Source organism: Adiantum capillus-veneris, chromosome 7 (assembly GCF_014529385.1).
Source record: "Adiantum capillus-veneris isolate H3 chromosome 7, ASM1452938v2, whole genome shotgun sequence".
NCBI classification, from domain to species: Eukaryota; Viridiplantae; Streptophyta; class Polypodiopsida; order Polypodiales; family Pteridaceae; genus Adiantum; species Adiantum capillus-veneris.
In genome coordinates, this window is record NC_140937.1 from 115,535,553 (window position 1) to 115,553,052 (window position 17,500).

Consider the following 17,500-nt stretch of genomic DNA (forward strand, 5'->3'; position numbering starts at 1 on the left):
CGACAGCCTGGCACTCAGAGTGGCCCTCAGGTGCCTACTCAGCAGCAGTGGGTTCCCACGGGGAACCGCTTTGGTCCTCTTGAGCAGGAGGAGCCCCCTACGCCAGCCTCCACCTCAGCTTCACCCTCGCCAGCCGCCCCACCTTCAGATTTCCCCTCCTCCTCCACATCCCCTCCCCCGCCCTCTGCTCCCCCTACTCCCCTCCTGTCTCTGTCGCCCCACCTCGCTTCTCTTCTCCTCCGCCCCCCCCCCCCCCCCCCCAGCTCCTCTTCCCCCCTCCTCCTGCTCCAGTACCACAGTCGACTCAGGAGACTAGTCCCTCGCCGGCGGCTAGGAGATCTCTTGGCAACGCCTTTGCCACGAGTCGCCTAGCAAGAGAGGGTCAGCCCTTCTTGCGGCCCCCTCTGCAGATTCAGACATCTTCCCTTGCAGCTATCCCTCGTGGTCTGACGAGCATTGACCTCCGACGACGCTGGGATTTCTTCGACTACGGGTTCACTCGCTTCCTCGGCGATTCCGCAGCAGACCAAGAGGCAACCTGCTTCAGGGTCCACGCTTTGTTCCTCGCCGCTAGGGGAACAGAGGCCTTGGACTCAGCAGTTGGTTTCTCCTTCCCCCTCTGTGGGAGGACCGAGACAGAGTGGTCCCTAGACTCAGTGGTGGGATGGTTGCATACACAGGTTCTCGAGTTCTCTCACCACCTGGGAGAACTTGGAGTTACAGATTTGCTGTAGACTTTGTGGCCACTAGCCAAGTTTGCGGTGACACCCCCTGACTCAGCAGGATGTAGGCACATTGTGGTGTACTTTTTTGCTGATACGCAGTGTTTGCCTTGCTATGTATACATTCATGAGGACTCCTGGACAGAGGAGGTTGCTTTATGCACGGCTCGCTCTGCTTGGGCTTGGGCCAGGCACTCACTTCAGTCTCGCCTATCTAGAGGACGCACGGATGCGGATTACTCCCCATCCAAGCCAGCCTCGAACATAGCCCGTCTTACTGCTGCGGCAGCATCTGTTCTCTCTCGCTCCCCATGAGGATCGTCTCGTGGAACGTGCAAGGACTAGGTGGGCCCCAGTTTCAGCGACAGCGAGGCCGATTGCGTCAGGAGCTTCAGCGTTGCCTTGTGGGAGGAGAGATTCATCTCCTTATGCTTCAGGAGCACCATTTGTCTGAGAGCCGCATTCGGCAATGTGGTCAGATTTTGCGTGGACGGTATGATACCTTTTGGTCAGCTGCTTTTGGACCTGGAGGCATCCACGGTGGGGTATGTATGACTATTGCGGACTCATTGCAGCAGGCCATTGTGGGCAGAGGGATTATTGTGCCAAGCAGGGCTCAGTGGATTACTATGCAGCTTCAGGCTGGCCTTGTGGGCTTCCTGAACATCTATGCACCCAATGTGGCGAGTGCTCGTGCAGAGTTTTGGTCACAGATTGTCGAGTCTTTGCCACAGGTTGACCATTGGTGTGTAGGAGGGGACTTCAACATGTTGGAGGACCCTTCTGACAGGATCGGAGGCAGCCATGCTACTGTGCATGGAGTCGAGTTAGCAGCTTGGGAAAGGTTGTGTATGACTCTGAGGGTCTCGGATACATGGCAGCATTCTGGCTTTGTGAGGCCTCCAGAGAGTCTTGCCTTCTCTAGATCGGACCGCAGAGTGGGAGGAGTGAATCTATCGCGGATAGATCGCTTCTACACTAGTGACCACTTCAATGACTAGGGGGGCTCACTGGGCATCCTGGCAGGGACATCCTTCTCGGACCATGCACCAGTGATCCTCACAGTGGCAGACAGGCAGAGGAGTGGGAGCACGATGCTTCGCATTCCAGAGCGGGTCTTGTTGGACTCAGCACTAAGAGAGAGGGTAGAGGCTCTCTGGACAGAGGGCACGGACAGCCAGGCTCTACCTGCAGACAGAGTGGCCTTAGGCCTAGCTCAGCTTAGCCACTTTTCTCTACAGGAGTCTCTGGCTCGACGGGCTGCAGCGAGAGAGGAGGAGCAGCGTCTCAGACGCGGCATTGCTTCACTACAAAGGATGCAGGAGCAGCATCCAGACAGTCCAGGGTTGGAGGAGCAGTTACAGCAGGCTCGACAGGAGCTTGCTTGCACAGAGGAGAGGCGCCATGAGTTTGCCTTTCACCGACAGGCATCTCAGTGGACTCAGGTGGGTGACAGAGTGACGGTGCTTTTTTTGAGACAGTGGGACCTCGGCACTCGCATGCCAAGGTCAATCGGTTGAGGAGACCAGATGGGTCAGTTGTTTGTGAGCCCGAGGATATGCGTGCAGTTGCTACTGACTTTTACCGTGAGTTACTGTCGGCTGAGCCCCAGTCAGAGAGACAGGATGCAGCATGCAGGGAGCAGGTTTGGGCACAGATGCCTTGTCTTGTGACTGAGGAGATGCGCCAAAGGCTAGAGATACCTCTTCAGCTTGAGGAGCTGCACACGGCTCTTAGGGCCCTCCCTCGTGGTAGTTGTCCAGGTGAGGATGGGCTGACTACCAGTTTCTTCTTGGAGTACTGGGACCTGCTTGGCCCAGATCTGTGTAGTGCCTTTCAGTACATTCTGCTCACAGTAGTGATGCCGAATAGCATGAGTGAGGGCCTGATTTACCTCATTCCAAAGGAGGGTGGCTCCTTGGATGAGATTCGACTGTGGCGCCCCATCACCATCCTAAACTCAGCCTACAAAATTCTTGCCAAGGCTCTGAGTTTGAGGATTCAACCACTTTTGGAGAGCCTTATACATGGGACTCAGACAGGTTTTGTCAAGGAACGCAGTATCCTTGACAACATCTTCACCTTTTGGGAGGCTTCTGCCCTGGCACGACTCCGTGGGGAGGACCTTGTGATTCTTCTTCTCGATTTTGAGAAGGCATACGATAGAGTTGACTGGGACTTTCTAGAGGGCACGCTACGCAGGATGGGCTTCTCAGATGCTTGGATCAGAGGGGTGTCAGCTTTGTACAGACAGCCTCACAGTCCGGTGCTTTTGGCAGGCGGTAGAGGTGAGCGCTTCATGCTCACACGATCGGTCAAACAGGGTTGTCCTCTTGCCCCCTTTCTCTTTCTGTTCTATGCGGAGGCGATGAGCAGATTTTTGGTGTCACAGCAGGTTGGTCTGAGCGGCTTAGCACTCCCTATACGGGGAGATGAGCTTCTGGACGCTGAGTTTGCCAACGACTCGGCCTTGTACTTAGAGGGCCAGAAGGCCAATTTACACAGATGTGAGCAGGCTTTGGAGACCTTCTGCTGTGCATCACTGATCAACTGGAGAAAGACAGTGGCTTTCTCGGTTGGCAGTGCTCCTGTGCCAGATTGGATGCCAGGAGAGGGTTTCAGGTGGATTCCTCCAGGGACTGCAGTTCGGTACTTGGGTTGTCAGGTTGGTTTGGACTTGTCCCCCGAGCAGCAGATTGCTCCTCTTCTCCTGTCCATCAGGAGAAAGCTGTTACATTGGAGCTTAGCACGACTTTCGCTGGCTGGTAGAGTAGTAGTTGCCAACCAGGTGTTGTTGGCGACTATGTGGTACATCACTTCTTGCTGGATCTTCTCGAGTTCTTGTATCAGCCAGGTAGAGAGGCTGATCAGGAACTTCCTTTGGACAGGTCGCGACACTCAGATTGCCCGAGCCAAGGTGGCTTGGTCGGTCATCACACTTCCTTGTTCTCAGGGAGGGCTTGGGATCATTGATCCAGCACAGGAGAGCAGAGCCCTTCTTGGGAAGTTCGTCGTCAGAGGACTTCTTCCAGGCGAGGAGCCCTGGAAGGAGTTCTTGCTGCAGAGGCTTCGTGCCAGGGTACCTCAGTCAGGAGGCCCTTGGCAACCTTCGACCAGATGGATCTTTACAGAGTTGCGCCGAGTTGGTTTGAGCAGGAGACTGGCAAACCGATTTGCTATGAGTTTGCTTCGATCTTGGGAGCTCTTACGGCATGGCCTAGAGCAGAGACCGCCGACGTGCACGGAGGAGCGCCTACGGCAACCCCTCGCTTGGAATCCCATGGTTAACACTCAAAGAGGCCACTTGGTTGGGAGTCAGCCTCATGTTTCTTGGGGTCCCATGGCAGCTGGTCCAGCGCGCTCTCTAGGTGACTGGCTAGAGTTCACAGGTTTGTCGAAGGAAGTGCAAGCTGTCCAGCTACAGGGCATGAGAGGGGTGCAGAGCATGTGTCAGGACATCTCAGAGTCAGTTCCAGCTGAGTGGCTCACGCCTCTCGAGCCTGTAGCACCCCGGTGGATGGGAGCCTTCACACGACTGGAGGTTCTCATTTCAGTCAGGGCTTGCTCAGAGACTGTCCCAGCCCTGTTCTTCGAGCTTCAGGGTGGGGGACGCTTACAGCGAGTTGCAGTAGAGGCCCCGCACGTAGCAGAGTGCTGTTTCCAAAGGATCCGAGTTGTGGGCATCTGTGGAAGGACTTGCGTCTTAGACCCTGACCCAGCAGCTCTTGAGACAGGACACTAGAGGCTATGGGCTTGGGAGTGCTGTCCACTGGCACGAGTACAGTGGGATCCTGGTGAGTGGCTATGGAGGGACCCCTTCTCTTCTGCAGACCGCCCAGGAGTCCCCTTCTTTCAGTACACTGTTCGGCTTGGACGTCATATACTTGCAGCACACAGAGAGGCCCGCCCCGCTGCAGCACGTCATTGGCACGAGGAGGGCCTCACAGTCGAGTTCTTGGCAGCTTTTTGGCAGAGGCTGTGGGACTCCAGACAGCCGAGGCGAGTCACCTTGTTTCAGTGGCTGGTCGCACATAGAGCCACAGCAGTAGGGAGCTGGCTTGTGCATAGTGGTCTCTCGGCCACATGTGCAGCTTGTGACCATTTGGTGGAGAGTCAGCGTCACTGTCTTTGGGACTGTCCCTCGGCCCAACAGGTGTGGCTACGAGTTCTTCGGCTGATGCCTGCTCTCTCCACGGCTCGACAGTACACTTGGGGGGCAGCGGCTTGGTCCACCCTCACGGGCCCGGCACTTCAGTTTGAGCTATCTTCCACCAGCAGGATGATAGTGATGCAGGGGGGGCGACCTACACTTCAGCCTGCTACAGAGCTTACTCCACTGGAGTGGTGCAGTGAGAGAGAGGAGTGTTGGGAGCTCATCAGTGGCCTGACACTTTGGTTCATTTGGCGGGCCCGTTGTTTCCGCATCTTTGAGGCTCGCCCTGTGCCACCAGCAAAGACTGTTCGTGACTTTTGGCTCGAGCTGATCCATACTCTCAGAGGACAGCTTGAGGGACTACAGGGCAGCTCCGACCGCATGCGGGAGCGCCGCGAGGCTTTCCTTCGACTCTGGCGCCCTGGGCCTTTCTACACCATAGTCCAGGGGGTGCTCAGATGGCACTACTGTCCACCTGTGTGGCTTTTCCCTCCTCCCATCTCTTGATTTAGCCCCATTGTATATATGCTGTTTTTTCATTGGGAGAGTCTCCCCATCATGCTTGTTGTAGCCCTCTCTTGCAGAGGTGGTTGTAGCCCTATGGGCAGTTTTCATTAACTAATAGAAGGATCTTTTTCTCGGGAAAAAAAAAGGATTTGACAGAAGATTTTTAAGGGTGGAGAAAGCTATCTCCACAATAAGCCTTCCACTATGAATAAGAATGCCAATCTTGGCACATAAAGGGTAAGGTCGAGAGGACTCAACGCAAGTGTTAAGGATGAGGAAAGATATCCTTCACCACACATAAAGGAGATATTTGAATCCCTATCAAGGTAAATGCGAGCATTAAAGCTACGTTACCATACAGAGACACAAAGTATAACTATTTTGGTCTATGAGAAGCAAGACAAGTTCTATAAACTATCCCTCGATCAAGGTATTAGAGCTGAAACGCCCTTTGAGACACCTGAAGACGGGCTGGTAACAATTCAAAGCTAATTTTACATGGCTACCTGAGGGCATAATAAAATTTGGGTCAAAAGGTGGTTTGTGCATGGCCACTTATAGTCCCTCAGTAGGTTCATGTGTAGGAGACAATTGGATAGCCATCCATTTAAGTAAGTCCCTAATTAGTCCCTCAGGCATCCTAGGTCCTCCTGAGGCGAGCCGGACCCTATATCGAGTAAAAGTGACAAAAGAAAAAAACATATAGATATGTTACCAAGCATGTGTTTCCTAGCAGTAGGGCTGATTGAGGTGCCTAGAGAGAGGTGATGAAGGTTTGTCTGTGTGAGTAGAAGAAAGGAGCTTTTTTTTTGTGTGTGTGTGTGAGGGGGGGGGGGGGGGGGGGAGGATTATGCAGCTCTACTCAAAGATATACAGACGAACAACCTTTCCCGCACAAACACATTCATGCATGAATGAAAAAGAGATGCATGCATCCATACAAACATGCAGACATGCATCTACCAAATTTAAATTAACCGCCTGTTCTTCCCATGCAAGTACCTTACTGAATGTAACTTACCACATATCTTCTGGTCCCAAAGGCTCCTCTTTTAGAAACGCCTCTAAACAACTATACAATGAAACCGCCTCCTGTCTTGGTTTTTTTACTACAAATCCTGTTCGCAGTCCTTCAGAGGCAATCTCCAGCTGCTTCACATCATATTGCTCCAGAGCCTGTTCTGACCAATCTACCGCAACGTGTATTCGCGTATTTATCCTAGATGAATTCAATGTGGCAGGCAGTCCCTTGTCCATCTCTATGAGCACCTGTTTTGCTCCAAACCTCTCTTCTCCAACCCAGAATTGAAAAAGTTGGTGCCCACCCTTTGATCCATTACACAGACGAAAACTCTCTTCATCTAAGTTGTCTTTCACAGAAACTTCCGCAATGATAGTGGCTGAATCATTCTCATGCATTTCCCTATCTTCATCCACATGGTTACAAGTACCATTTCCTTCCTGCCTCCCATTTTCCGCTCGTTCCACAGAAGAAACAATCGCAGGTTTCCTCAACGGTTGTAGAATGTGTTCAAATATGCTAAGCAGGTCTGCTCCTTTGGAAAAACCCTCATCTGGAACCCAAGCAATCAGAGGCGAACCAAAACTCTTCACTGGCTTCTTCAAAATGCTCTCTCTGCATGCAACAATATTATTAAAAATCATCGATGCAATAAAACTGTTTTGAGAAATGCAGTCACTTGTTAAATGAGTACGTACTCTTCTAACCGTCGGTTGACAAAGACAAGCAAAGGTGCCTTTTCTGATGATTTAGGAAGCCTGTGTGCTGTAATGTGATCATCATCCCGGACAGGACTTAGTCCATCAAGAATGCTGTATGGCTGAAAGACAACACAGTTTCTCCTAAGAAGAGAATCATAAACTAAACTTAAAAGACTGCAGCAGACTCTGCACATAGATTCTAACAATCAGCCTCATCAATGTTTTCCTTTCATATTTACAGAAAAATACATAAACAATGACTGTTTTATCCTACTGAAAAAAGCTGCCTGGACATTGAAACTTGCACAAATTAAGGAGATTCTTCAGTGTGCTTTTCTATCGGAACTGTCAGTTTCAGTTGCCCAACTAATTTGTCAACCACTAGCATGATGCAAACTCCAAGCTCCAGCCATTCGAAGCTACAACAAAATGGATGCAATACACCAAACAAACTCTTAGTTAATCATAACAGGAACAAGCTGCTGGTCGTTCCTTCCTTTGAATTGCCGAGTATCGGCTTCATCTCATCCATCTCCAAGATGAAAACAGAGGGTCTTAAACTTTTGCATTTAGGTCCATGCATAACACATGTAGTGTCTGTTTGATGCAGTTAAATGAAGAAGCTGGTGTGCAGACCTGTGCAATATTGTAAGCTTCAATTTTTATCTTCCCATTTGACCACATTAGTCTTTTAAACAAAATCTGGTACAGAAACACAGCAAAGGCATAGATCATGCAGTAGTGATCCACTTATGGAATCATTGCATATTCTAACACTTGAGAGCAAAGGCTCACGTGTTCGGATAACAAAGACATGAGAATGCAAAATTTCTACAAGACTGTGTAACAGAAGGGCACCACATGCCAACTATAACAGACTTGGTCACTCCAAGTCAAGAATCAACCGCGACAGCACCAAATAACCACTTCAAAACAATTCACAGATCACAATAGATTTGCACTGGCCCGGCGGAGTTCCGTGCCTAGAGATATTGGCCCCAAAGACTGGCGCCCATTTCGGTATTTCTTTTTATATTAATAAGATCAAAGTACAAGAGTGTAGCTAGGGTTTCACTCTCAGACTCTGCGTCCAGATGCCCTGAGAAGTGAAGCCCTCTCCACATATTTAAAGGTACAAGGGATGCCCAAAAGCAGAGCCCCAAAAGCTTTTAAAAATCAAAAGCAGCAGTTCTCTCTCTCTCTTTAGAGAGTATCTTTTTTTTTAAACCAAAAAAAAAAAGCAAGTTCTCTCTCTCTCTCTCTTGGCGTGGAGCCCAAAAAGAAAGCCAAAAGCTGTCAACGCGTTTTGCGGTGCAAAATCCGGAAGCTGCTCCTGCTGCCACGTGGCACCCCAGTAGAATTAGGGTTTTCTGTCAGAAATTAGGGTTTCTAGCGGTTTTTAGGGTTTGCAGGGATTTTAGGGTTTCAGCCTCAAATTAGGGTTTCAGCTATCCGTAGCCACGTCATCACTTTGTGACATACCCCACTCTTGAAAGCATTGTAATCGACCGCGATTACGCCTGCAAAACCAACAAAAGCCATAAACCGTCTTAGCAGACACTGACTGTTAGTACCTACGTACTAGGAACACACATCTAGCACATGTACAAAATCGACAGTCACATCACAGGACATCACCAGACATCACATGACATTCAACATTCACTTGGATCTTAGACCATGATTTATCGGCAATGTAGCTAGCAATCACATCTAGGTCCAATCGGGACTCATCGATGTCCGATTGACTAACCCCTATTACAACCATGTCTATTCGAGATCAATCAGACCAAAATGCTGCAGTCATTTCGGCTATCAGTTCCTGCACTCAAAAGAAGTCAAGAACAAATCAGTATCATTATCAGGAATTCCATTTCATAAAGTCATACAGCAGAATACTGTCAGCTCTCAGTATCCCTGAAGCTCAGAGAGACATCAGTGACTCTAGTATCTAAATCAAGGCATCTGTTGACAAAGGAGTGGAGTGACTCCCCTCTTGTGCATCCCACTGCACCAGATCTCCGGCCAAGCTGAATTCTGGGTTCCATTTGGACTCTGGAGTAGACTATGCTAAACCAAAAGCATCGAGGTAAAGTTTCACAATCAGAGGAGTATCTGCTAGGTCCTCCTCCATCCACTTCGCATCAAGTGCAGGATAATTCTTGAACTTAACCAAGAACCGCCTTCGGACTTTACCCTTATTCTTCGTATCCTTGTGTGCCAAAATCTGTTCCGGAACAAGGATCTCCTCGTTTTCTTCCACTTCGGGTTGCTCATTAGGCTCCCCATCATTAGGCACATCACCTTTGAAAGCTTTCAAGAGACTCACATGAACTGCATTGTGAATCCTCCAAGTATCTGGCAGTTTCAGTCGGAAGGAGACTTCATTTATCTTTTCAGGAATCTGGAAAGGGCCGTAGTATCGCATACTAAGCTTTGGAAAAAGCCTCTCCTTTCCCTTTTTCTTTCGTAGGTGTGCCTTCTCAAAACGTAAGAGCACCCAATCATCCTCCTTCAATTTCATGTCGCGACGATAGCGATCCGCTGCCTTTTTCTGTCGTTCTTGAGACTTCTGCAAAGTCTCGCGAACCTTGGCAAAAGCCGTATCCAGATCTCGCGTATATTCATCCGCTTCAAAGATCTTATCTTTCGTGCTCAGGAAGGGTGGAACCTTCGCAGCACCTTCGACAATCTCAAATGGCGCCTTCCCCGTCGACGAGTGTATTGTGTTATTGTAGGCAAATTCCACCAAAGGTAAATATCTTTCCCATTGAGTCTTCTGATCTGAGATATAAGACTTCAATAAATCTAGAACCACTGAATTGGCAATCTCGGATTGCCAGTCAGTCTGCGGGTGGAACGATGACGAGAACTGCAACCGCGTACCAATGTTCTCCCAAATTGCCTTCCAAAACAAACTCGTAAATCTGGGGTCTCTGTCGGAGACAATTGTCTCAGGCATGCCATGTAATCTGAAAATCTGGGCCACAAACAGTCTCGCTAAGTGATCCGGCTTGACTGTTTTCTTCACTGGATGAAATGAGCCTGTTTGCTAAATCTGTCAATAACAGTCCAGATACCATCGTGACCACTCTATGTTCTTGGGAGATCAAAAATGAAATCCATCGCTATACTTTCCCAGGGGCGGATGGGTATGGGTAAAGGCTATAACAATCCCTGTGCTTTATGCCTATCAAACTTGACCTTCTGGCATACCAAGCAACTGCGCACAAACTCATCCACATCTTTCTTGAGTCTCGGCCAAAAGAAATATCTCTCTACCCCTTTCATGCTAGTAGCAATGCCACGGTGACCCGTAAAAGCTGGACAGTGGCATTCAGTCATAACCTTCTCCCTCAACGGCTGTGTAACGCACAACATAGTCTTTTTCATCAAGTAGCCTTCCCGAAGGGAGTATCCAGCTACTGTCTCCCCATCCCGTAGCCGTGTGAAAATATCTGCAAAATCTGTATCTGTGGCATACTGATCGACCATATCCTCGAAGCTCCTATGATGTATCGCGGAAATAGCCAGAACCAACGGTTTCCGAGACAAAGCATCTGCCACCACATTCTTCTGTCCCTGCACATGGACAATTTGGAAGTGAAACTGTGACAAGATGTTCGCCCACCGCATCTACTTTTCCGAAAGCTACTTCTGTGACAAGAAGTAGCGCAAACTCTGATGGTCTGTAAAGACACTGAAATCCGCTCCGAGTAGGTAATGCCGCCACTGAGTAAGAGCATGGATAACCGCCAAAAGCTCTTTCTCATAAATCTGTGTTGTCATCTTTGGCCTAGAGAACAAACGGCTCTCGTAAGCTATGACATGGCCTTCTGGAATCAAGACCGCACCCAGACTACGACCACAAGTATCACAATATACTTCGAATGACTTCTGCAAGTCTGGCAAAGCCAAAATAGGTCCCGTAGTCAATTTCTCTTTCAATGTCTGAAAGGCAGTCACCTCTAGTGGGTCCCCACGAAAAAGGTACTCCTTTCTGTGTCACGATATGCAAAGGGGAAGCAACCTCTGCAAACTTTCGTATGAACCGCCTGTAATACGAACATAGTCCCGAGAAGCTTCTAACTTCATGGACATTCTTCAAGTCGGGCCAATCACGGATAGTCTCTATCTTGGCCGGATCCATTTGCACTCCTGCTGCTGACACAATGTGTCCCAAAAAGTGTATCTCTGGTACGAAAAATTCACTTTTCTTTGCATTAATCACTAACTTGTGATCTCGTAATGCCTGAAAGACATAAAGCAGATGATCTTTGTGTTCTGCCTCATTCTTGAAGAAAACAATGATGTCGTCAAAGAAAGTGCCAACAAATAGCCTGTACTCTCGAAAAATCCAGTCCATCATCCGGTTAAATGTCGCAGGAGCATTGGTTAAGCCAAAAGGCATCACCAAAAACTCAAATAACCCAAAAGTCGTCCAAAAAGCTGTCTTCTAGACGTCTCCCGACACGATCCTGATTTGATGATATCCACTCTTCGGATCAATCCTGCTAAAGCACGAGGATCCTTGTAACCTGTCGAGTATATCATCAATCCTAGGAATCGGAAATCTGTTCTTGATGGTGATTTTGTTGAGAGCTCTATAATCGATGCACATTCTCCAAGATCCGTCTTTCTTCAAAACCAATAACAGTGGAGAGCAATACGGTGAAGTACTAGGCTGGACAAGACCCTTTTCCAAGAGATCTTTCACTTGGTTCATAATCTCTTCATTCTGTGCTCGGCTCACACGGTAGGGTGGCCGGTTCGGTGGTGTACTACCAGGTATCAGATCAATGGTATGATCTTCAGGACGAGCAGGTGGTAACTCTTCTGGTATGCCTTCTGAGAAGCAATCGGCGTGAGAGTGTAGAAAATCTTGGCGTTCTTTATCAAGTTTAGACATATTTGTCCCATCATCATCACTCAACTCTTTCATAAAGATCGAGTAAACAAACAGACTGGATTTCATTAATTTTGAAATGGCCGAAGCCGATACAATAGGGACAGACTCGCCCTTCAGTTTAATATCAAGTACAATTGTTCTGCCGTTTTCTGTAGTCAAAGTCGCTTTTCTTGCCCGATAATCGACCACAGCGTTGTTCTTGTGGAATCCCTAAGAGAACATCACAACCCTCCAAAGGCATTATGAAGAAGTCCTCATGCCCCAAATACCCCTAACAATGCAACCGAAGTTTGCCAATGACAGGTGTAATGGCTACGTCCTTGCCGGGTGCCGCTAGAACTGCCTCTGCAATTGGTCCCATCTGATCGGGAGTAATCTCGAGCCGCGCCGCCAATTCCGGTGAAATGAAGTTGGCCTTGGCTCCTCCATCAAAGAAAATCAGGGCCTCTTGATCTTTCACTTTGCCCCAAGCTCGGCAAAGTTCTGTACTCTCATCCATGGTGTCGGGATCAATACCCACACAATCTGGAACCAATCCTATTTTCATCTTGCCTTTTCGTACACGGTCCTCAGCTGCTCTCGAACTCTCACGCCTTTCATCATCCTTGTCATTCTGTTCTTTCTGTGCCTTTTTAGGGCACTTCGCGGAGATATGTCCAGTTTCCCCGCATACAAAGCACTTCCCCTCCCTGATGTAGCGAGTCCGCTCCTGAGGAGTAAGTCTGGGTCGTGCATCCTTTTTCTCTGGGTTGCTCTTTCTTTTTCTACTTTCATTCCCAGAAGTATGTCCGGTTCGTTGTGTCGTGACCTCATCTGTGGGGTAGGTCAGACTGCCAGAGTGAATTGCAAAGCCCCGCTTCGCATGACTCATCAACTCCTAAATAGAAGCTGACTTCTGTTCCAAGAAGTGGTCTCGGATCTCTGTAGGTAGACCCAATGTAAACCGCTCAATCTGTTCTTTGAACGAGATCTTCTTGAATGAAGAGGCAAGTAGAAAAGAGTTCCACAATCTTTCACAGTAAGAATTCACTGTATCGCTCTTGGTCATCCGGAGATGGTTCCAAGCAGCTCGTATATCTCGCTCAAACTCTTGAGTTAACCAAGAAGAAATAAAAAGCCTCTTGAATTTCAGCCATGTAACTGGCACAGTCTTGCTTAATAGAAGCGTGGACCACCAAGTGCGAGCATTTCCCTTAAAATAAGAGGCAGCTCTCTGAATCTTGGAGTGCTCTGAATAGCGTCCTCCCGCGAAAGCGATGTCAAACTGCTGTATAAAAGACAAAGCCTTCGAAGCATCGGAGTATCCCGAAAAAGTATCAAACTTAAGTGCTTGGCCACCTTCCTTAAACTCTCGGACTTTCTTGCTTTTATCTTCGAGAAAGTCATACTGGTTGGCTTTGTAAAGATTCTTCTTGTTCGCATAAAAGTTCCCATTGTCAGAGTCTGAACTGTCCATAGACGAGTCCTCTGTAGAAGTGTCACTCACTGGGCGAGACTTAGACTTCCTTGCCTTTTTCTTGCCCTTTCCGAAGCGTTGTGTCTTGCCTCGCTTTTTGCTTTTCCTGTCTTCTTCGCTCTAGTCTGAAGAGCTAGAAGAACTGTCAGAAGAAGAAGAAGAAGAAGAATTGGGTAGGCCTTCAAACTTGACGCGCTTCTTCAGTTTCTTTGCCTTGTAGAATGTCGACCGACGACCCAAATATCCCGGGAAGTTAGTGCCTTTCTTCTGCTTTTTGCCGTGCTTTCTGTCCTTCTTTTGCCTGTCGAAAAGCTGAGCAATCCGTGCATCAACCACGTTCTCCAGTTCCTTCTCCGTATATTTCTTGGAGCCAGAAGATTTCTTGAGAGCGGGTTTTGGGAGTGGTGTTGTGGTTCTCTGCCACTCTGTCTGTACCTCTTCCAAAGAGGTCTGGTTCATATATTTTGCCAGCTTCGGATCCTTGGCAAAATTGAGCATCATCTTTGTTGCATCATCAATCAATTTTCGACGCTCCATCTCTTGCGGCTCTGCTGGAGTAGGCCTAGGCAGGCCATACTCCGTGCCGGAATCTTCGTTGTGATCCCTGCCCGCATCTCCAGATGCAAAGGGAGTCGACTGATCATTGCCTGAAGCCATAGGTGCCGCAGAAAAAAATTCGGGGATCGGATTTCCCGTAGAAGAGAAATCGGCCGTGCTCTGATACCACTGTAACAGACTTGGACACTCCAAATCAAGAATCAACCGCGACAGCACCAAATAACCACTTCAAAACAATTCACAGATCACAATAGATTTGCACTGGCCCGGCGGAGTTCCGTGCCTAGAGATATTGGCCCCAAAGATTGGCGCCTCTTTCGGTATTTCTTTTTATATTAATCAGATCAAAGTACAAGAGTGTAGCTGGGGTTTCACTCTCAGACTCTGCGTCCAGATGCCCCGAGAAGTGAAGCCCTCTCCACATATTTAAAGGTACAAGGGATGCCCAAAAGCAGAGCCCCAAAAGCTTTTAAAAATCAAAAGCAAGAATTCTCTCTCTCTCTTTAGAGAGTATCTTTTTTTTTAAACCAAAAAAGAAAAGCAAGTTCTCTCTCTCTCTCTCTCTCTCTCTCTCTCTCTCTCTCTCTCTCTCTCTCTCTCTCTCTCTCTCTCTCTCTCTCTCTCTCTCTCTCTCTCTCTCTCTCTCTCTCTCTCTCTCTCTCTCTCTCTCTCTCTCTCGGCGTGGAGCCCAAAAAGCAAGCCAAAAGCTATCAGCGCGTTTTGCGGCGCAAAATCCGGAAGCTGCTCCTGCTGCCACGTGGCACCCCAGCAGAATTAGGGTTTGCTGTCAGAAATTAGGGTTTCTGCAGAAATTAGGGTTTCTAGCAGTTTTTAGGGTTTGCAGGGATTTTATGGTTTCAGCCTCAAATTAGGGTTTCAGCTATCCGTAGCCACGTCATCACTTTGTGACACCAACTGGTGAGAACAGATTGGAACAGACATTTAGCAATTCAAAACAACTAAACACACACACACTTTTTTTTGTAAATCTGCTTTGATTAATTTACAAGTGGGAAACCTCAAAGCGAGGAAAACCCACGAAAAGAAAGGGATACAAAAGACGGAGCACTATAAGGCTCCGAAGGCTAGAAACAGTCAAAGTACATCCTGTAGGCATCAAGAGTGATGTCTCCAGCTACATAGGCAAAATGTAGCGCTTGACCAAGAGATAATTTGAAATAGGGAAAGGGGTCAACAAAAGTGCCCTGGAACATTAAGCAGTTCCTATGATGCCAAATGGCCCACATAGTCCAAAATCTGACCCAGGTGAAGAAGACCGCAAACTAAGATTGTGGTGACCGAAGCACCCCAAAAAGCCAAAATCGTCTGTGAAAAGAGCCGGAAGGAAAACGTAGTCGAAGAGAAGCCGACACTTGCCGAATGAAGGCTCTGGAGTAACGACAACACCACAGCAAGTGTGGCACGGTCTCCTCAGCTTCAAGGCATCTCGGGCAGCGGGAAGGCGCAATATGCCGAGCATGCAACACACCGCCAACAGGTAGAGCTCCCACCAAGCACCGCCACAAGAAAACACGTTCCTTCAAAGGCAGATGACTCTGCCAAATGCGAGACAATGCGTGTTGCCACCACAAGGCTGACTTAGAAAGCGACCACAGCTGATTACCCCGATGCACAATCCATACTTCAGACTGAAGAATGGCATAGACACTGGCAGCTGAGATGCAGTCCAATCTAGTAGTAGCTAGATTCCAATCAAAGAAGCGAGAGTCTTCATCCAGCGGAGGAATGGGCGAATGAGCAACAAGCATGTTTTGAATCTCCTGCCAGAGAGGAGAATAATGAAGACCCAACCGAAAGCGGGAGACGGCATCAACAAAAGAAAGAACATAACCCGAGTCATCAACCACCTGATGCACCTGACAGATTCCTTTTTGAGAAAGAAAATACGCTTGGTGAGGAGACCGTTGAACAAAAGTCGAAGCAAAAACCCTGCTCCAATGCAGACTCTCCAAGCGAAGAGAGTTACCCCCAGAGGATTGTCGACCATCCCAAGCCAAATGTGAAGTGACAACCTTCCAATCAACAATTAGAGAAGAAGTAAAGGGACATCCAGGAATGTGTCCTTCAAGCTTCCCAAAAACATCCCAATAAGTCAATTGCCAATGACCAAAAGAAGGGGTGACAATGTGCGCACATAAATGTGTGACCATGAGAGCCCAGGGTTGCTGCTGCTCCACCAAAACTAGCAACAACAGAGCTTTCCGAGCCAGAAGATGACGTCTCAAGTCCAAAATATTCAACCCTCCAAGCCGCTTGGGAGAACACAGCTTGTCCATAGATAAAAGTTGAATGCCCCTCTTGGTAGACGAGGTCCGCCAAAAATGTTCTAAAATATTGGACATGAGAGACTGCAAGCGCAACAGAGGCCAAGACAACAAAGGCAAGTAAAACTGCACATAGGCCACAAGGATGCATTGGACAATCCTGAGACGCACATGAAGTGGCCACGTGGACAATTTCCAATAATTCAACTTGGAATGTAGACGTTGGAGCACCCAATCCGTTTTCTTCATAGCCGATACATTCCAACCCAGCGGCGGATAACCCAAATGGCGAACCAGAACATGGGGAGGAACAATCTCCCCAGGCCACAATATCCTGTGCCAATCACACTCTTTCAAAGGCAATAGCTTGGATTTGCAAAAGTTAACTTTGAGACCTGCTGCCAATCCAAACAAGTGAAGAGTATGCATAATCTGTTGTACATCATCATAGTTATTACGAGGCATGAACAAAGCATGCCTGACCAGCAAACTGTCGACCAGAAGGTAAAGTAAGGCCATGTAGCCTTCCAGTGGAGGTCAAGGAATCCAAGTACATAAACAAGGGATGAGTAGCGATCGCATAAAGCAAAGCACTCAGAGGGCAGCCCTGCCGTACCGACGGTCCCAAAGGCCAAGATTCTGTGAGAGAACCATCCAGCAAGCCTGCAGAAGTACTATTTGCATACAAGAAAAGCATGACACGGGATAGCCTAGGCCCAAAGCCCAAATGTCGCATGGTATCCGCAATGTAATCCCAAAGAACAGTATCAAATGCCTTTTCAATGTCAACCTGCATCACTAACACATCCTGTCGAGTATATTTTGCATATTCCATACCAATAATGACATTTGCGAGGTTATTAATCTGACGTCGCGGAATGAAGCCATATTGAGATTGATGCAAGCCTTCATACAGAAAGCATTTGAGTCGGTTAGCAAGCATTTTTGTTATTAATTTATATACCACAAGCATAAGTGTAATAGGCCGCCAATGTGAAAATTCTTCACACAATGCATGCTTAGGGATCAGCTTGAGCAAACCTTCTTTCCAAGAGGAGGGTAATTCCTGTTGTTCCCAAGCTGTATTCATCATGAATAATAGAGGCAACTTCAAATAACAAGAAGAATTCCACAGAGAGACCATCCCAACCAGCGGCTGTCCATCGACCTAAATCAAGCAAGCTGGCA

The 17,500-nt window shown here is 48.2% G+C and overlaps 1 protein-coding gene across 3 annotated transcripts in view; it reads right to left on the minus strand.

The window, feature by feature from the left end:
* LOC147454474 (ubiquitin carboxyl-terminal hydrolase 9-like) overlaps positions 1-17,500 on the minus strand; it is an 89,737-nt gene that overhangs the window by 18,892 nt on the left and 53,345 nt on the right. For all 3 annotated transcript variants that reach the window (XM_086516412.1, XM_086516410.1, XM_086516411.1), the window contains 2 exons: positions 7,102-7,223; positions 6,404-7,018 (listed from right to left, as the gene is read on the minus strand). In XM_086516412.1, coding sequence (XP_086372538.1) covers positions 6,404-7,018; positions 7,102-7,223 — 737 coding nt within the window. The remainder of the gene's footprint in view (positions 1-6,403; positions 7,019-7,101; positions 7,224-17,500) is intronic.